Here is a 21,992-nt window from a genome sequence, read left to right as displayed (position 1 = left end):
TACATATGATTAGCTATTTATTTCTATAATTTTAGCAATATCTTGAGATACATACATACATATATATATATATATATGTATGTATGTATGTATGTATGTATGTATGTATGTATGTATGTATATATATATATACATACATACATATATACATACATACATATATACATACATACATATATACATACATATATATATATATATATATATATATATATATTGTAAAATCCCTATTGAACAAAGTCTCGAACAGTGAATGATTTGGGTGTTAGTAATTATTCCTTTTGTTCTTGCAACCCCACTGTAATTTGCAATCTGTTTTTTGGAGTGGGTCATTCAACACATGTTTTTCACAACACACATAGTTTTTGTCATATTTTTACTTGTTATTCCAATCCTTGGCATTTCATATAAGGTAGACAAATAAGTTAGATGTCTAGAATCTTCTTGGAATGTTCTTTGGGGGTAGTTTACTACTCATTAAGATTTCTATTTGTATGTCAATACCTGGTAGAGGCAGTGTTACGTTTTAGTTTACTACTCCAAGGAAAAACACAAGAACCGTATAAATCTTATTTCACATCTACTAGGTACTCCTCTAATAGGTGCTTCTAGTGGCCTCCTCTGTGTCTCCAGATTATGTTAGGATTCACGGAGAAAAGAGATTAGTTAAGATAGTTAGAATATTTATGACTTAGTTACTTGAGCCAAGAAAACAAAAAGCAACAATCATCCAAATACATTCAGTACGTTTTTGGTTTGACAATTGGAATTTTGATCCACAGTCTGATGTAAACAATGGGTCATGCATGGCTTGAATTGATCCAACGAGAAACCAAAACACGCACTCAATCCAAAGTCCAAAATTGCCACATATTGCATTGTAGAGTTCAGTGAAAGTTGAGGTTTCTAGTTGTTAGCTTGTGCGTATTGCCCCTGGAGGATTGTTTTAGTGATTAATGATTAATTTGTTGTAACCTTCAGATGCATTATTTTTGTTTGTTTGCATGTTTTTATAAACTTGGTTTAACATTTTCCATTAATATTACCAATAAAATGGGTGATTGTGCGTGAGACTCCCACCAGGTGGGGTATGAGGAAGCAGATATGTAGTGTGATGCTTGCAAGTAGTTGCTGTTTCTGGGTTGAGACTTGGTGAAAAGAACCAACTTTACTGTTATGTCAAGGCTTGCTCATCACCCACCATTACTTTTTTTTTTGTCTTCAATAATTGGTTACTGGACAGCAGAATATTCGCCCTTCCGAAATTACCGAAGGCTTTTGGCCTTCGGTAATTACCGAAGGCTTTTGCCCTTCGGTAATTACCGAGGGCTTTTGGCCCTCGGTAATTACCGAAGGGCAAAAGCCCTCGGTAAATGTTAGCGACAAGGGATTTACCGAGGGCTCTTTGGTCGTCGATAAGCCTTTGGTAATTACCTTTTACCGACGGTTTTGGGCTTTTTCCGAGGGCTTCTGGCCTTCGGTAATGCCCTTCTTTTTTGTAGTGTATGTTGTTGGAGTTTTGGAAAGATATCAGAGTAATCCAGGTGTTGTCCACTGGAAAGCTACAAAGAAGGTAATGAGATATCTTCAAGGGACAAAAGATTACATGCTTATATATAGACGAACTGAATGTTTGGAAGTGATTGGCTACTCCGATTCAGACTATGCTGGCTGCGTTGATTCACGAAAATCAACATCTGGTTATATTTTTATGTTAGCTGGTGGAGTTGTATCTTGGAGAATTTCCAAGCAGACATTAACTGCTACTTCTACTATGGAAGCTGAGTTCGTTTCTTGTTTTGAGGCTACCTCGCATGGTGTATGGTTAAAGAGTTTCATTTCTGGGCTTAGAGTTGTGGACTCTATTTCTAGGCCATTAAAGTTGTACTGTGACAACTCTGTTGCGGTGTTTATGGCTAAGAACAATAAAAGTGGATGTTGAAGTAAGCACATTGACATCAAATACTTAGCCATCAGAGAACGTGTTAAGGAAAAGAAAGTGGTCATTGAACACATAAGCACTGAGTTGATGATTGTTGATCCTTTAACTAAAAGCATGCCACCAAAGAATTTTAAGGATCATGTAGTGCAAATGGGACTTGGTTCCACGATGTAATTTCATTATTAGTACATTTATTATTTTCAATAAAACTCTTATTTAGTTTGATGTTTTTCTCATATGTTTTTGTGCACATTTATTTTGAGAAGATATCATTTAGTTTTGATCTAGCATAAACATATGGTTTATGCATTAAGTTGAGAGCTAATGTTGAGAGAAATATATATTATGGTACATGGAAGATAACACTCACTATCAGAGGACCTATCGTTATGACTCGTTTATATTCTGTTAGCATTATTTTAAATATAAAATAAATATTATAGCATTTTCAGTTCCTATTTTTAAGGAACATAAAGTGGTTCATTAAGCCATTATTTTTATCCTTTTAACTGCATAGAGGTTATGGAGCAGTTATTAATTTTGTTTAAACGTAAAGCCCATTTATTTTGAACCTGTAATGGCCAAACTTTATATAAGGGAATGAGTTAGTCTCAGTTTTGATCACTAAGCCTACTCCTCTATTTAGAAAACACACCATCGAGTTTGAGTGAGTTAAGGTTTAGAAAACAAAGTTGTCTGTGTTTGGATTACAAAATTGCAATGGCAGGAGGTACGCACATTATTCTTTCATTTTGCTTCCGTTGTTTTTTGATCTGAATGTGTTACTCTAATGTTAATATAACATGTTTAGGTCAATTTTATACTTTGCTATGTCAACATCATATCTGAATAATTTAGTATAAATACTACCATAAGTGCACACCTTTAGTGAAGTCTATGTCAACATCATATCTGGATAATTTAGTATAGAGATAATTTGTCATATGATTATATGTTTTATAGAAATTTGTGAATTGTTTATTTAAGTTTGATATATTAAGTTATGATATGCTAATTTCTTTGGACACTAGCTCACCCTGTTATTTTCTTTGGTTGTTCTTGGTTTTCCGTTTGTTTCTTCTATAATGATCACCTTCTTGTTTGTCTAGTGGTTAAGTTTAGTTCTTATTGATATAATTATTATTAGGGTTGTTTTATTTTAGATAACTATGATTATAGTATATTTATAAGTGGTGACAAATCTAATTTGTTTTACGTCAAAGTCAGTAGTTAATGTAGTTAATGCATGATAAATGCAATCACCTACCTCTTTAAACCTATATTTATAGATTTCAGAATGAGTTTAGGATACTAACCACTTAATTATGGTCCATTTGGTACTAATCATATTTTTGTTGTAAGTTAATCATCATTAGGCCAAATCATGGTTTATGGGTGATCGTTCAGTCTGTGCATTATGACAGTTCGGTCTCTTGGATGGTTGTTGTAGTCATTTTTTAGTGTATGGACTGTCCAATCCAAGATTGATTAAACAACCATATGATACAATTTATTTGTTAATGCTAGTTATTTGTATTAAGATATATTGTATTCTTTAGTTGTTCCAAATTATATATTTATTCTGATTAATTATAATAAAATTATTTTATATATATATATATATATATATATATATATATATATATATATATTATTGGCATTGTCGGATAAGACTTACTTAACATTAGGTTTAGATTTATGTAGATATTACTGATATAATAAATTTAACATATTTTTAGCAATTGTACAACCACCGATGTAATGTGAAGCGAAAAAAAAAAAAAACAATTTTCCTTTCCTTTATTTTCCTTGTTTCCGGACACTTCATGTTCTTCATCTTCTTTATATTGGCCATGGTAGATCTGAGAGGAGGAAGCCATGTGCATATGAGAGGAGAAGGGTATGGCACCGACGATGTTGCCAGTCCAGCACACTACGACGATCTGTGATGGTGATGCCCATATCTGGTTTGAAGAAGAGAGGAAATAAAACTTGTATGGAGGAAGAAGAATATGAGACATGGGCATTGCAGTGAAAAGGAAAAATGTTTTTGGCTTGGAAAATGAGAGAGAAAGAAGTTGAAGAGGATGAAAAGAATGTTTCGTTTAGAAAAGGATTTTTAAGTCTTTTTTACATCGGTTCTTAGATGTAAATAGACTAAACATGAGTAGATTTTTTATCCATTTTTCTCCCACCCAATATAATAGTTGACTTCGGCATAGATTTTACACCGATTGCGTAACTAATTGATGTAATATAATCTTTTATTACAAAATTCTCATCTTGCTTTTTATTTACATGGATTCCTTAACAACCAACCTAATATCTCATTATTTTTCATTTTGCACTAGTGTTTGATTATGTTTCTCTACTTGGTCATCTATGGTTTTTGTTTTTTTGTTTTGTTTTAGAAACGGTGTTGCTCTTATGATTGTACTTTCTTCCTTATTGTTAATGCAAGTATACTTGTTAGCATCTCTTCAAGTCAAGGCTTTAAATCAAAACATTTCATGTATATTTGTTCTACCTTATTTCAAGAGATATGACCTTGATTATATGTTGATGCCTACATACTTCCTTTGATATTTTGATTGTCTTGGGATTTTAATTTACTATTTTAAACCCATTTGATTGATTTGTTCTTTCAATCACTTATCATTTTTTATCACTTTTTTAATGACTTTATTACTCTTATGTTGAGGTCTGAATTTCATTATGACTACTCACTGTAACATATTATCTCCATATTGATTAAATATATCAATGAAAAACTAACCCTAGCCCTAAATTTTGGGTTATAATATAATCTATTTTTAATCTCACATAAAAATTTATCCTAATAAAATTTTATTAAATCTTAGATGTTAGTTGATCACTTAAAAAATGTAAGAAATTTAAAAATAACAAATTTAGGGAATGTTATGTTTTTTTTATTGTGTTAAATAAATTTGGAATCTCTCTTATATAAAGTTAGTTGTTTTCTAATGCCTCAAGTTTTTGCTTTGTATAGTTTATGTATTGAAGACTTCTGTTGATAAATGAAATATTTTATATTTTAAGAATAAATATGTTTTTAGTCTTTGAAGTATTACTTAAAATTAAAAATGATTTATAGTTGAAACTTATACAGTGGTTGATCCTGTATTTTTAAAAACGTTGATTTTGGTTTGTATTTTTCAAAATCATTAAAATTTATCCTACATGAAAAACGACATTTTAATTCATTAGATGAACTACTAATACGTTATTTAACTTTTTTAATTAAAATGAAAATTTTGTAGAAAATAGAAACAACAGTAGTGGCTGGATAGAAAAAATAAGGGCTGTAGAGAGTGGTGAGCCCAACCCAACTCATTCTTGTTTTTTAATGATCAAAGTTTCCAAATTTTGTGTGAGCGAGAACCCCACTGTTGGCATCAATAATAACATCTGAGCCAACTATATAGGGGATCGACACCACTCTTTACCCAAAACCTTAAGGCAAAAGGTTAATGGCTCTTTCATTTTTATATACTGCTCTATTTTCTCATTTCTATGCAATGTGGGACTTAGACTCACACTTGGATTCCCAACAACATATATATTCTAGGCTAGCAGTGTGTGTTACCCCTACCCCTCTTTCTCTCTTTCTCCATTTTTATTCTTGTTTTATAATTTTGATTCACCAATATTGGTAATTGTTGATTGTTGGTTATGTATTAGAGTTACGTAGAAGATGAGAGAGATGAAATAATTGGAGGTGATGGAGCAATAGGTAGGGAAGAAGTTGCCCCATCTTAGAAAAATGGAGTTGTTAGTTTGATAGTCTTTGTTTTTGGTGATTATGTGGAGGTGAATGGTGTTGGGTGGTTGAAGATAATGTTTAGCAAAAATAAAGGTGGTAAAAATGACGAAGGAGAGTGGGATATTACGTGTTGAAGTGATGAAAAATAGAAGCCATAGATTTCACTATCGAATCTTTATGATGAAAATGATTTTCATTTTTATTTAATTAATCTTTTAAATTTTTAAAATAAACTCATCATGTATTAATCTTGAAAATTTATTTTAATTAAAAAATTAAATAACATGTGTCACCACTAAGGATGGCAACGGGTCGGGTACGGATAATGTCTACCCGCAACCCGATCCAAAAATGAAAACTCCACTTGCAACCTGACTCGCTACCTGAATATCCGTTTCAAAAAAATTCGTGAATATTTTAAAACTCGCGAATACCAGCAAATATTAAAAAATATATATTTTATACATTTTTAAAATAAAATTACAAAAAAATATAAAATTTAATATAAATTAAATAAAATATAAACTAAAATTTAATTTTAATTAAATTTAATCTAAAAATATATAAATTAATTTTATTTTAAATTAAATTATTTCTTTTTGTAGATAATAGGTATCCACGAGTGGGTAGTATAATATCCAACCGACCTGTTTATAATGGATATTAAAATATCTGCTACCCGTAGGTTGTAAATATCTGAAGGTATCAATTATTCATTATATATTTTTAATCAATGCTTTTGAAAATACAATATCATTTTCAATTTTATCTATTACTTCAGGAAAAAAAAAACATATTTATCTCTGTATTTTACTAACATAAATTCATTTTTCATGTTATATAAAACATTAATCAGTTTATATGAAATCTCCCAAATTAATGTAAATATTAAAAGTGTGATGGGAATAGATTTAAATAACTTCTTTTTCCACTCTTATAATTGATATTTTCGTTATAACAAACATATTGATTCACTGCATATATTTTTATTATGATTAAATTATATACAAGTATTTTTCCTCTAGGGACACGTTAACTAAAACAATAAATTAAGAAACATAAAACACCAATGCAATACACAGAAAACTTAATAGTTTTATTTAAAAATGATTGACACTTGTTAACCGCCTTGATATATAATATCATATATAATACTTTATACATGTTGATATTTTTGATATGTACTAAATGATAATTTATCTTAGGTTAAAAGAGTTAATAAAGAAAAAGGAATCCCAATTCGTCCAATCCGAATTGGAAGAAGTTTCAATTGTACGTGAACACCACGTCGTTTCAGTACTATAAAATAATAAATAAATTTAGTGTCATACATAATGAACAAGTTTTAATACCTTTTAATTAGACTATGTCGATTATTTTTTATTTAATGTTTTTATTCCGACCCAAATGAAAATTCTTGCCATAAACTTGATTTCCTTTTTGTATTTATAATTCCCCGTTCTTTATTCTTATTTTTACGTCTAAAGCATTATTTGGTTTTTGTTAAATGAAGAAAGATTTTAATTGTCCCTTAATTAAAGCAGTTAAAAACAAGAAGTTACTCCTACACCATCTTACATTACTTCCTGCATCATCATATTTTTTTTAAATTCTAAAACTATCTTTTATATTTTAAAATATCATACATCCCACTTCTTTTCTTAAACGGATATCGACATTCGAAAGTTATTTTTTGACGGAAAAAAGTTTTCATTCAAAAGGTTTTTTTTTCATTATACAATTTTTGAAAGTTATTATTTAAAATTGATATGCTTCCATTAAAATAATGTGTACTAAAAAAACCGTGAAAGTAGAAATGTAAAAGGGGATGAAAACATGATTAGACGAGGGATGGAGTAAGGAGACAAAGAAAAATCAATGGTAAAAACATAGAAAAAAATGTAAACAAGTACAAATTATGTTACCAATAAAAAAGTACAAAATAAGACATGATTAAAACAATAAGAGATATTTTAATTTTAAAAACAATTCCTAATGTTATAGCTTTAGAGATCCCTTGAAAATTCAAGGGTTTCTCCACAAGGTTCGGCTACGGAGAGTGAGTCAGGACCTAAGATCAGGTCAAAAGGTGTAGTTGATGAACAACAGGTGAATATTTTTGTACTACCCTTTGTTCGTCTCGAGAGACAGAGAAGGATAGGTTAACCGAAAGATGGTTATCGATTCAAAAACAAATGATGCCCCTACTTTTTCAGGATAATAAGGAGCAGAGAAAATGTTTCGTTTTTAAATTTTTCGTTATCATATCTTTTTAAAAGTATAATAAATATTAAAAATAAATTGTAATAATTTAATATTATAAATCATGTATATGTTGTTCGTTATCTACCGAATGTTAGTCGTGGACTCATGTATTTAGCGAATGCATCTTGAGAGCATTTTTCTAATAATAATGTTTTGCTAACAAAATACATATTTTTGGCAATGACTTAATGCTTTGATGAAACGTAGCTTAACGCAGAAGTATAAACTATTAATGAAATTTATCTTATCAGAAAGAATTTGGATGATGATAAGGAATCACTTTCGCAATCACATCCATCATTAAGACGATAATTTATAACTATTTAAACATAAACAACGTCCCCATAGCATTTAATTAAACCTATAATTACTCAAACATACTTTCACTTCATAAATAACAAAGCTTGCCTTCTCCATTCAGACATTAAAACATGAAATTATATTATTAAAAATCACAATAACAAAAACTTGTGTAACAAAATCTTAACTTTTCCAATTTTCCAGGAAAACACTCAATCCCAAAACATGAGAAGAACTTAAATTGAGAAAGAAAGACAATCTAATATCTTTTTTTCTTTATTTATTTCTTCTTCTTCTTCTTCTTTTATTATTATTTTCCTTTACAGGGAAAACAATATTTCCTTAAAATTTCCCATTGAAACTGTATTTGTGGAAAAAACAGATATTTGATATTTCAACATAGAGGATCGTTGAAGTACATTATTTAACACGATTAATGAATTAAAATTTATAAAATTGAGGAAAGTATTCATAAACTAGACGCTGGTTCGTCGTGGGTGAAATTAAAGCAGAAACTATTTTTCTTAACAGTTTCTTTCATATACACGAGTTTCTGATAAAGCCATTTCTTCTACCACTCGAAGCAAGAAGCATTGCATAATAAATACTGTAAAGATAAAGATAACAAAAAGTACTATATTTAAATCTTTTATGTAAAAATTTCACTTTCTACAGTAAATAAGTATCTAACTTGTTGGGTTCCAGCCAGAGGAGACAAGAAAATGTTGTAGAGCAGAAGAAAAGTATCAGAAAAACAAAAAACAAAGAAGAAACTAATAAACGAAAACATAGATTATATTGTGTATATTACATATACTGTGAGACATTAAGAAATGAAAATATTAAGGTGGTGCTCATCTGTAAGATTTGAGAGTGGCTCCACAAAAAGTGCAAATAATAGCTTTCCAAGATTTGGAGTAAAATGGAATGTAGCAAAATCTGGTTTGTGTCATCATATCCGCCACGCTGGCTCCGCCGCCGCACCGCGAGCACGTCCCCGCCGCCGGCTTGCTCCGCTGCACCTTCCTCCTCTGATCCACCAGAAAACAGAAACACACCATTTCTTCTGTTGGATTGAAGTCTTACGTTGTTCTGTTTCACTCTTTCTCTCTCTCCGTGTCTCTTCTTGTTTTGAAAAGTTGTCTTTTTAAGGGAGAGAAACTTTAATGGCTGCGTGTGCCTACCCATAATATGTCAATTCAAAACAGTTATTTATAGTAAGGTGAAATCGAATCAACTGATTGGGCCAGGGCAATTGAATTTGGTAGCGTTTGATGAACGCCACGTGTTGGATAAATTTGATGGATGTAGGACACGTGGCTTAATTTTTCACGTATTGATGGGAATGGATGGCTTTTTGTTTGAGTGATGGTGAGCAGTGATGGGTGAACATTTGGCACGTGAAGTTACGGTTGTGAATGAGTAAATGAGAGTAAAAGAAGGTGTAAATAAGTGTTTGTTGTGAGATGTTATCGATAGAAGTGCTTGTACATGATGATTATGACTACACTCTCTTCTATCTGTGTTTCAAAACAAGTATAGATAAACAAAGTGCATGGCAGAAAGTATTTTCGACAGCCCGATATCATTTCATATCTTTTTCTTAGTACCTCTTCACATTACGTGGTGTTTTTCTTCCAAGTTTCTTGTTTGAAAGGACGTGGTAAAAAATATTTTTAGGTTCGAGTTAATATTTAATTAAAGTTTTTTAGTTAAATCTTAATTAATGTAAAAAGTAAACAATAAATTATTATTAAGATATTAGTTATAATGTTTATCTCATTTCACCATGAGTATATTCGAATGACTTATAACTTAAGATTCCATTGATGAGAAGTTCAATGATTAACTTATCTCTTAAGCAAGACTTCGTTTTGGCTAAATCTTCCTACATTACATTTTCAATAGACCATAAGAGATGTCGGTATATATATGGTGCTTGCTCTCTAACATCTAGTCTCGTCCTTCTCAAAACACCTCACGATTCTTATATTGACGGTAGGTTATGTTGTAAATCTTGTATTGCAAAATATTTGCTTCCATAGATTGTGAATGCAGAATAATCGGATGATGCATATTTAGTGGAATGGTTTTGACCAAACCGTTATGTGCATAGTAACCTCCCAAAGTCTCGTGCTTTCAGCGTCTTCTGCAAGCAAGGATGTTGTCAACGTCTTTATTTGGTTTCAACGTTCTTATTTTATTAAAGAATCATTTTCTCTAGCAAATATTTTGACGGATATTTTGGATATTTTGGTTCATTCACTCCAAAACACATCATCAGAAATCATTCTTCTCTCATTCTCTCTTTTCTTGGTTTCATTCTTTCTCTTTTCTTCTTTTCCTAAAAATATTTTGGGTTTACTTTATTATCTTTTTAGAGATCCTTGTTAGTTCCGAGATCCTCAGAAATTTTGAGAAGTTCCTGTTGTATCCTGGGGGACTTGCCCAATACACTGCGGATAAGTCCTTAAAGGTAATGATCTACACGCTCTGGGAAATCCTTTGTTCGTGATCTTTATTCTTTTATTTTCAACTTCTACAACAATCTTAAGGACTTATGGCTGACAACAATAACTCAATCCCGGAGAATCAGAATATTGCTTCCGGAACTCAAACGGTCTTCGCAAAACCTTTCCCAGATGTATCAAAAATTGAAGTCTTCTCTGGTCAACTGGCAAGAACGTGTGTTAACCCTCTTAGACATGTACAGAGTCACCTTTGCTCTTTAATCTTCAAAACCTAACTTCAATCTCCCTCCAAATTCAAAACAAGTTGAAGATTGAGTTCATGCAAACAAGGTATGTCGTCATACTTTACTTAGTGCACTCTTTAACGATTTGTTTGATGTGTACTGTTCCTATAAGGAAGCGAAAAACATTTAGGACTCGTCGATTCTCAAATACACTGCTGAAGATATAGTCAGACAAAGATTCATCATTGGGAATTACTATCGTTGGGAAATGGTTGAAGACAAGGACATAAAGTCATAAATCAATGAGTACCACAAACTACTCGAAGATATCAAAGCGGAGCACGTTCTTCTAGCAGATGAGTTTGTTTCAGAGCTTCTAATCGAGATATTGTCGCCTTCCTAGACTGATTATAAGCAGCAACTGAAACCCAGACACAAGAAAATATCACTTTTAGAGCTGATCACTCACATAATTATTGAAGATACCAATAGGAAAAAGTGTGTTGCTGCAAGGGCCAAAGCTTTGTTTGCAAAAGCAAACATGGTAGAAGGCAAACCTGCTCCAAAAAGTTACGAACACAAACCTTATCACAATAAGAAAAATAATTTTAAAAAATATCGCCCTAACGCTTCTAACCCCACCTTTAAGAAGAAAGGAAATTGCTTCGTATGTGGGAAGTCGGGCCATCATGCACCACGGTGCAGGCGTAGAGCAAAAAACAACAATCCTCCTAGGGCCAATATAGCCGCAGGAAATGACATTATTGTTGCGGTTGTTTCTCAAGTAAATTTGATGACCAATGTGAGCAAGTGGATGGTAGACTCTGGTGCTACCAGACATATCTGTGCAAACAGAAGTGCTTTTACCTCTTACAATAGTGTAGGCAATGGAGAAGATCATGTCTATCTTGGTGATTCCAGGACCACTCCTGTTCTTGGAATAGGGAAAGTTCTTCTCAAACTCACATCTAGAAAGACTTTGGCCTTGAGTGATGTGCTACATGTGCCATCAATTAGAGTTAATTTAACCTTTGTAGCACTATTGGGAAAAGTGAGGGTTAAAGTGTCATTCGAGTCGGACAAGAATGTAATGACAAAAAATAATGTTTTTTTGTAGGGAAGGGATATTGTGATCAATGTCTCTTTGTACTTAACATTTATGAAAATATTAATGAATCATAATCTTCTACTTATATTGTTGATTCATATGATATATGGCATGCTAGATTAGGATATTTGAATTCTTCCTATGTTATGAATTTACAACGATTAGGATTAATTAATATGCATGATAAACATAATAGTAAATGTGATATATGTGTAGAATCTAAAATAACCAAGAAAACATGATTTTCTGTAGAACGCCAAACTGAACTGTTAGGGTTAATTCATACTAATCTAGCTGATTTAAAACAACCATGTTTAAAGGAGGTAAAAATTATTTTGTAACTTTTATAGATGATTATACTAGATACACTAAAGTGTACTTAATCAAACATAAAGATGAAGCATTTGATGTGTTTCTAACCTATAAAGTTGAAGTAGAAAATCAATTAAATAAGAAAATTAAAAGGATTAGATCAAATAGAGGTGGTGATATGTATTGTTTAATGACTTTTGTGTTAAAGAATGTATCATCCATGAAGTAATCCCAGCATATTCATCTGAGTCTAATGGAGTAGCTGAGAGAAAGAATAAAACTCTTAAGGAGATGATGAATGCGATGCTTATTAGTTCTAGTGCACCTGATAACCTTTGGGGAGAAGCCTTACTTACTGCGTGTTTTTTACAAAATAGAATATCTCATAAGAAAACTGATAGAACTCCCTATGAGTTGAGGAGAGGTTATCAACCTAACCTTAAATATCTAAGAGTGTGGGGGTGCCTAGTTAAGGTGATGTTACCCGATCCTAAGAAAAGGAAAATATGCTCTAAAACCTCTGATTGCATGTTTTTAGGCTATGCTGAACATAGTGCTACCTATAGGTTTTTAGTTCTTAAAAGTGATATACTTGAAAGTAATTCTATAATTGAGACGAAAAAGGGTGAGTTTTTTGAACATGTTTTTCCTTTGGTGACACTCTTACACTATACTATCACAATGTCACATGACTCAACTTTGTCTTTCATTTAACCATAACTCAAACACACTCATAAGCAAGTTATCATCACAAGGAATTTTTGAAGCTTGTATTGCGACTGAGCTAAGAAGAAAATTGGTTTTTATTGGACAACAAAATTCCTTGAGTTAAGAGGGTGCACAATTCATTCATTCAAATTAACAATTAATCTCTCTTTTACTTTTCATGTGAGATACCAAATTGAAGTTATTTCCAACTTCACTTTCTTTGAGCTTAACCTTTTATTTTTTCTTTTCAATTTTTCTTTTGGTAAATGCTCTTTTATGAATTCCACAAAGATCTTTCCGGTTTCTCACAACCCCATACTTGAAACATTCTCCATTACCACATACACATACTCTACTTAATTCAAGGTATGGATTTCAAAAAAAAAAATTTCAACTTTCAAATTTAGGTTCAAGGTTCAAAGGTTAAAGAAAATCATTGCTCTTTGTTGGGTTCACCTATTAATATTGGCTCTGAGGGAGAAGAAAACATGACCTTGATCATGTGTAACAAGCAAGCAAGTGGTTCAATCATAGAAACTTAGGCAAAATCAATCATGCTTCAAAGCAATAACATTCAATCAATCAAACTCTGGAGCCCAATCTCTCACAGGTTAATTCAAGTTCCACAGTTCAATAACATCTTGCCCAACAAATTAATCACAATTGACATCATGCATCAGTTTCTAACAATCATGAGCAACTACCTGTATATAAGACTAGACCATGCATCATCCCAACATCAATCACACAATAAAGCAGCGCAAGATAGTAATTCTCGCACACATATTAGCTAAACCATCAAAACATATCTCATTAGGCCAAGTACCAAATTCAATGTTCACAAATGCATAATAATAAAGCAAAAGAAAAATCCTGTTATAATAGCATCCATTAGTAGATGCTACTCTCCATATCCAGCATCCATCAGTAGATGCTCCTCATCAAATCCAGCATCCATTAGTAGATGCTCTCCAACAAATCAGCCCCTATTGTTGTCATCATCATCATCATCCTCTTTTTCTTCTTCATCTTCCTCTTCCTCCTCTTCTTGTTCTTCAGCATCCTCCTCCATAGTTGTGGCTCTAGATGCTCTAGCTCCTCCATTAGCCTGAGCTGGATCTGTAGGCCATGCAACATAAGCCTGAAATTCTTCCTAAGACATGAATTGTCTCTCAAGAAAGGCGAAAGTCAGGTTCATCAGCAAAGCATGTTCCCCTCTATACAATGCCTTCACCCTCCATTAGAGACATATACATGTCTCTCATCTGGAAGGGTGCAGCCTCTTGGGCTTGCTCCTGCTGATCTTGCTGTGGTGCTCTCCTATGAAACCTGGGAGGATGTGGTGTTGGCATAGGAATTTCTGCCTCATCCAGTATGCAGTATTGGGTATAATAGGAGGCATCTATCTCCTTCTTAGGTCGCTCAAGTGGAGGAGTGGAGGTATTCACCCCAGCTAGCTCACATAATTGAGTAATGAGAGAGGGATGCCCTAAAGGTGACTTGTTGCTGACGGCATGGGCATATTGCTTAATTTCATTTGCTATCACCTGTCCCGCATTAATATTAAGACCTTAGAGCATACAATAGAGGAAGATAACTCTATGTGTCGTGATGTCTGACACATGAGAGCATGGCTCGATGTTAGCATGAGTGAATGTCATCAATATTTTGCTAGAGGAGTCAGGTAAGCCCTCCTGATATGGATTGGCGTGTCATTCCTGTTCCTCTGAAACTGTCCACCTGCCATGCACAAGGTCCTCTCTACATCAGCATAGTTAATGTCCTCCTCCATAGCTAAAGCAAACTGACAATGCTCTCCTTCCCATTCAGCACCCAAGAAAGAATTAATAGTGGTAGCATAAAAAAGGGATCCTCTTTCCCCTCACATAGCTTGCATATATCTCATGAGTGGCACCACCAAATGTCCTAGCATTCGTGTAAAACTCCTTTACCACCACTATGTTGGCAGGTGAGGGGTAATAAGCTAGATTCTCCCACTACCTCCTTTCCAGCTCTCTCCCAAATTTAGGTGCCATGGTGGGTATCAGTCCCACCTCTCTTTCCATCAAAAGCCTCTTATTATGCACTGTCTGAAAGTACCTCTCATGCATGTGTGAGAGGAACTTGTTGAAATATATATGCCCTTTTCTCTTTTGTCCTCTATGAGTGGTGTATGATTTGCAGCATACACTTGATGAAATCACCTATATGAGTGTCAAGTGGGGCCACTTGCATGAGATCTTAGCATAATCTCTAAAGCACTCATGAATATCGGGCACGCGCATGGCCTAGTAAGCGCATCACAACGATAACAACAAGGATTGTGGGGTTGTACGGTGATTGATAAACCTCTAAAACACTCAAGTATATTTGGTTCATATAGCTTGTATTACCAATTATACTGTGTATTAAGTTTCTCGATCTAGGACTGGTTCATATAGCTTGCTATACAAGCTTTAATGCATTACATCTTATAAAACCCAGGATTTTTCTTTTTTTTTTCTCTCTTTCAATGATTGTTTCTTATCTTTTGCAATATGTGGGGGATTGTTGTAAATCTTGTATTGCAAAATATTTGCTTTTGTAGATTGTGGGTGTACAAGAATCGAATCGATGCAGATTTTGTGGAATGGTTTTGACCAAACCATTATGTGCACAATAGCCTCCCAAGGTCTCGTGCTTCTAGCGTCTTCAAGGATTTTGTCAACGTTCTTATTTTATTAAAAAATCATTTTCTCTAGCAAATATTTTGGCAGATATTTTTAATCATAGGCCTGGTTCACTAAATCTATAAATAGAGCACTTCATTCACTCCAAAACACATCATCAGAAATCATTCTTCTCTCATTCTCTCTTCTCTTGGTTTCATTCTTTCTCTTTTATTCTTTTCCTAAAATTATCTAGGTTTATTTTATTCTCCTTTTAGATATCCTTCCTAGTTATGAGATCCTCAGAAATTCTGAGAAGTTCTTGTTATATTTTGGAGGGCTTGCACAATACACTGCAGATAAGTCCTTAAGGACAGTGATCTACACACCTCGAAAAATCCTTTGTTTGTGATCTTTATTCTTTTATTGTCAGCTTCTACAACAGGTTATCCAATATCAAGTCCTTGATACTGGTCTCAATTATACCTAAGCTATAGATATTGATTGACAAGACCAATTGGTCTCTAGTCGTATACAATACATCAGCCCCCATTTTTGTCATGACTGGAAGGTATGCAAAGAGTATTAGTACTTTTCCTGCAACTAAAGCAAGGCGTCGTTGTCAGCATTCGGTAATCCTAATGTTTTGAATTTACAATAGAAATTTTGCAAAGAAAATTTGTTATCTTTGATCGTATTCGTACGAGTATAGTAGCCCCTCAGCCTAAAGGAGCACAACAATGAAGGTGTTTAAATGATAAACCTCGAGATTCAAGGAGATGTGACTGTTGGTAGCAGGTTTAGCACATGAATCGAAACATTAGTCTAAACAAAGGTGACGAAGGTTCAAAAAGGGATAGTTAAGGAGGCATGAAGGGTTTGTGAGCTTGCCTAGGATGGGTTTGTCCCATTAGGTTTAGAAGTTGAACCATCACCACCTCATTATAAATAGAGGTGGGTGAGCCATAATTCACCACCAAGTTTGTTTGTAATATTTGATGTGGTTCGTGCTTGTCAAAGAAGTTCATCTTCGTTGAAGTACAATGCTTGTCTCCCTCTAAGAGGTATGTCAAAATCTAACAATGGTAGTAGTATCAGTAGTCCGGTGCCACTATCTTCAAACCCACATCTTCCTTAGGATTAGGGGTGAGCACCGAGAATTTTATAGAGACTCAGGCTAGCCCCCTAAAGAGCATGTCGAGACCTTATGGAAGGCAAGAGAAGGATATGACTGGTTTGATGTTGAGGTCCAAAACCAGACATCGAACTATAAATGGGCTCAGGTACTCGAGAACTAGACACACAACATCTACAATTTCAAGCACGGGGTGCCAGAAGATATAATGCCTCTGAAGAAAGCATGTGCCATCAACTGCATTTGTTATGGCAAGTAAAGTTCTACATTTCAAGTTCTTAGGGACAACAACTCAAGAGGGATAAGAATAAATTTAAGAAGGAGGGATCTACTTCTACCTTTCAAGTTCTTAGGAAAATTAATGATAATGTTTACATTATTGATCTACCTAAAGATTATGGTGCGAGTTCTAGTTTCAATATTGATTACTTGTCTCCATTTGATGTAGGTACAAATTTGAGGACAAATTTTTTTCAAGAAAGATAGTATGATAGAAAAATAATACAAGAAGAACTTAAAGAGAAACCATTATACTTCAAAGGACTTATGACAAAGTCAAGGAGCAAATGATTAGAAAAACAAATCTCTTCGAGACTTAGGATGCTACATGCGACTAAAAACTCTAAGGATATGAATATCATGGCTTATAGCTTACTTATAGAAAGTTTAAAGCACTTTAAAGGCATTTGTAATTTTCTTTTAAATTTGTAAGGTCCTTGGCGAATGGGTTTGGTAGGCGAGAATTTAATTTTAAGTCACATTTTAGAACTTTTGCTAAATGAGCTCCATTCGCTGGACGAGCTCCACTTGTTGGGCGATTCTTATTTGCTGGCGAATAGTAAACCTCCTATGAAACTAACTCATAAAGCCTTAAACAAGCAATATATAACCATTCTCACTAAATGCCAATAAAAGGAAACATTATCATGTTAAAGCTATCCAAGTTCGGAAAACTAAGAGACTTCACGTGAATGAGCAAAGTGTTCAAATGTTTTAATTTTAAATTTAGTTTTAGTTTGTCTTCTAAATCACATAGAAAGATAAATCATTCACTTATATATAGTTATCTCTTATAGCAAAAGAGTATATATATATATATATATATATATATATATATATATATATATATATATATATATATATATACCTTGTAAATCAGCAAGTTTTTTCTTTGGCCTATAGAGAATTTATGTGTTCATACTTAAACTGATGCACAGTTTTTAGCAAATAGATTTTAGAGACTTTGTGTGCTTATAATGAAGAAGTGTTATATAATTAAATAGTCACAAGTGACTTTATATACTCTTTTTGAACTAAAAGTAGAAGTAATGATACTTATAATTTGATTTGATTAGTGAAATAATTTTTATTGTTAACACTAAATATAATCCAAATTAAGGAGAAGAAGTTTAAAATTAGATTATTATCAATCTTTATTACATATTACATTATTAATTAGTTATCCGTTTTAAGAAGCTAGTCTACATATTTTATAAAACTATCAAACAAACCCTCACAACATTTGATAATCTATTTACGAAATATTTTTAATATGTGAATATCACTATTCAAATCGTAAAATATACACACGATAAAGTAATTTGAACATCAGAAAGGCAAACTAACTCCAAAGACTTCACGGACAAAAGAGTAAAGATATTCGTTGAAATTAAAAGAACACATGAACTTATATGATAATACAAATACTCAAAGTCAATACCTTCGAAAGTGTTATGGAAAATATGAATATCACGTGCAAGTAAGACAGCAACTTAATAACAATAGTAGTGATTTATCATTACAACCGGTTTTTGTCTTTGTCACGTGACCTTCAGTGTTTGTGACGGTGGTTCTCAATCAGAAAAGTGGCACTAGGAACTGAACCACTAGCTACCGTTGATTAAGAGCTCCCCACTACCATACCTACATCAAGATCATCAACCTCTCCTTCTAACACCTGTCCAAAATAATAAATTTGAGTACAATTCCAACACTGCACGCTTTATCTTATATTATACTATTTATTTTAAATATTAAAATTATTTTATCCTTATATTATATATCAAATAAATATAAATATGTGTTATAAATGTATAGTATGATTGTTAGTCAATTCAAGACTGAACAATTCGCTATTATTAAGCGTCAAAAAGAACCAAACAATTAACTTTAAGCGAGAATTATAATGCTGATAACGATTATGTTAAATCTAGATATAATTATTCGTTAGATTGATATTAATTCAAAATTCATTCTAAAGTTTATAAATAAAAGTTTAAAATGTTATAATAATTTGTTTATATTTAATACTAAAGTTTATAAATAAAAATTTAAAATATTATAATAATTTGTTTATATTTAATACGTATTTATTGTTTGTATTACTAAATTTTACTAACTTTTTGTATATTTTTTTAAATAATTTTCTAGTTTGACCGATATAAAATAAAAGAAAAAATTTAATTTAAGCTTGCTAGAAAAATAGATAAAAAAAATTGAACTCGATTCACATATCAAATAGTAAAAACACAAAAACAATATAGTCAAATAAAAATAAAAATATATAACAATGAACGCGTTTCAATATTATACTTCTACACATGTACATCAAAATTTACTAAACTTGAATATTACAATTTATCAGTTTCTGATATAGCAAATTCTCATTTACGTTACAATTTAATGATGAAGGGATTTTATTTATACAGTAACATTAATATAACTGACGCACGTGAAATATATATATATATATATATATATATATATATATATATATATATATATATATATATATATATATATATAGACTAACGAGAAACACAAGTGAATCATGTTTTTAAATAATGAGTTAGACTTTAACTTAGACGGTGTGTTTAACATTTAATAAACATTAAGATACTATAAAGTTTACTAATACAATCTACCATATATAATAATAATTGTATATATTAAAATTAGACAATAGAACCTCTGCAGTATAAATGCATATATGGGCAAAGTACGTTGGCATAAATAAAAAGAAAGTACGTTAAGATAATTAAAGAGACATAAAGGTAGGAAAGGAAAACTTGTGTGCGGTAGGGGAAAGTTCAATGTTCTTAAGTGTTAAGGAACATTCATGACTAGAAGTGGTCGCTAACATGGGAGCGTTTTTATCATCACGCATTAATTATCCAGATAATAAAATTATCGGACAGTCTAACAAAAACAAATATATAGCCAATGATAAGGAAAATTATATCTCAATATAAAAGAAAATTGTAAGGATATTTGCACTGCACATAATTGATCAATATTAACTGAATAAAACTACCAAAATAAAATATTATATGAATGATAACTTACCAGAAATTACAAACTACTAGATCAGAAGATTTTGAGAGAAAAACTCTCCATCATGTTACTTCTCTCTCAACAAACCGATGGATCCCCTAAAAGATGTCCTCCCTAAGCTCACACTAGTTAAGGTGATCATTGCAAAAGAGAAAACAACACAGACAGACAAACACAAAAGCAAGGGTAAGTTAGATACAAGACAAATCATATCACCTTTATAATATAACATACATAAATCATTTATATCACATACATCAACCCAAACATCTTAACATGCAAAGACCTAGACTGACTATCCAGATATTGCATGGAATGTCGGGTTACAGAGGTTCTTGCACCGGTGTGGTGGAACAGCTGGACCACCCCAAGCTACCACACCAAGTTAGTCCGTTATTACTCGCCTTAGGCCAAGCTAAAGCCCCTAGATAGGACCTCCTGCTATTCTCACCACATGACTCATCACTCTCTACTTGAGCATGAATGATCATTATAATGTCAGGATAAACCCCGACTAACTTCGTCCATTCATACTATCAATACTTGAAACCATATCGTAGGAGTTCCTCCGTGGAACCCATGTTCACAACTTTGAAATCATTGATATCACTTCACCTTTACACTGAATCCATTTGAAACCATACTTATATTTATATACTTTCACGTTGAATTCCCACATATAACATCATTGATCATATACATAACCTTGTAACAAATTCATATTACAATTCAATTAATGCTACACAACAAGTAGTAGAAACCAATCATTCAAACACTCACATACATGGCACACACTTTAAGAAAATATATAAAAACTTAGTTGAAAATATGATATTTTCGCTCAGTCACCAAGTTTGTTTGCTTAGCTAAAGCCCACTCGCTCAATGCACCAAGTCTGTTCGTTGAGCGAAAACATAAACAGTGGATTCTGCTCAATCAACTCTCACTCAGCGGGGAGTTCGCTCAATGAAATTCATAATTCTACAGCACCAAAACTACAGAATTTGCACATCTCAACCACTCCTGACCAATTTTATGTATTTTTCCCAACTTATAACACTCCGAGATTGTATTATACACTAAAATGGACCTAAGCAAATGTATCTAAACCAACCTAAACTCATTTTAAAGGTATTGATCACAAGATTCCAATCCAAAATTAACTAAAACCTTACTTTATAGACCCAAATTGAAGTCTACCATTTATAGCTTGTTTTTAAACAACGTAGGGACTCCAACAAGTCTCAAATGACTTACTAACATCCTCCAAAATGACCATTTAAACACATAACAATGAATTCAAATTTCCACTAGTCCCAACCCCCAAAATACTAGTTCTAAACCAAGCTAGACTCTACTTATCAACCACCAAACACTCTTACATCTTTCCTCCATTTCAATGCTTAGACAAGTCATAAAACATCTCATAACAGACCCTAAATGCCTCAAACCAGTTTACCATCCTTCTCTCACCATTTCACTACCTAAAACCTTATTTTTCAATCAAAACACTTCCAAACTTCAATTATAAACCATAATTTTTGCTGCATATCAATTTTCAACCATCTAACTCTTTTAACAAGTCCCAATTAACCACCTAACAGTATGGACCAGTTCTCATCTCACTCCAATACCAAATTCTCAATTTCACACACCAAAACCCCTCTTTTAAGCTTGAAACTAAAGTAATTCACTTTCCATTACTCCAACCACTTTAAGATCACCATTTAAACCAATATACAACCTTCAAACACATAATATA

The 21,992-nt window shown here is 32.4% G+C and overlaps 1 protein-coding gene and 1 pseudogene across 1 annotated transcript; one reads left to right on the top strand and one right to left on the bottom strand.

Moving 5' to 3' along the window:
• The first annotated feature begins 1,483 nt into the window (after positions 1 to 1,483).
• LOC148196636 (secreted RxLR effector protein 161 pseudogene) lies at positions 1,484 to 1,942 on the top strand (annotated as a pseudogene).
• A 7,115-nt stretch (positions 1,943 to 9,057) lies between these two features.
• LOC124827802 (uncharacterized) lies at positions 9,058 to 9,465 on the bottom strand. Its single transcript, XM_047300949.2, has one exon. The coding sequence runs from the start codon at positions 9,350 to 9,352 to the stop codon at positions 9,146 to 9,148; it is 207 nt and encodes a 68-aa protein (XP_047156905.1). The 5' UTR covers positions 9,353 to 9,465; the 3' UTR covers positions 9,058 to 9,145.
• Positions 9,466 to 21,992: the final 12,527 nt, after the last annotated feature.

Source organism: Vigna umbellata, chromosome 6 (genome assembly GCF_029865625.1).
Source record: "Vigna umbellata cultivar VRB3 chromosome 6, Vumbellata_1.0, whole genome shotgun sequence".
In the NCBI taxonomy this organism is placed as follows: domain Eukaryota; kingdom Viridiplantae; phylum Streptophyta; class Magnoliopsida; order Fabales; family Fabaceae; genus Vigna; species Vigna umbellata.
This window is presented reverse-complemented; position numbering and strand designations above follow the sequence as displayed.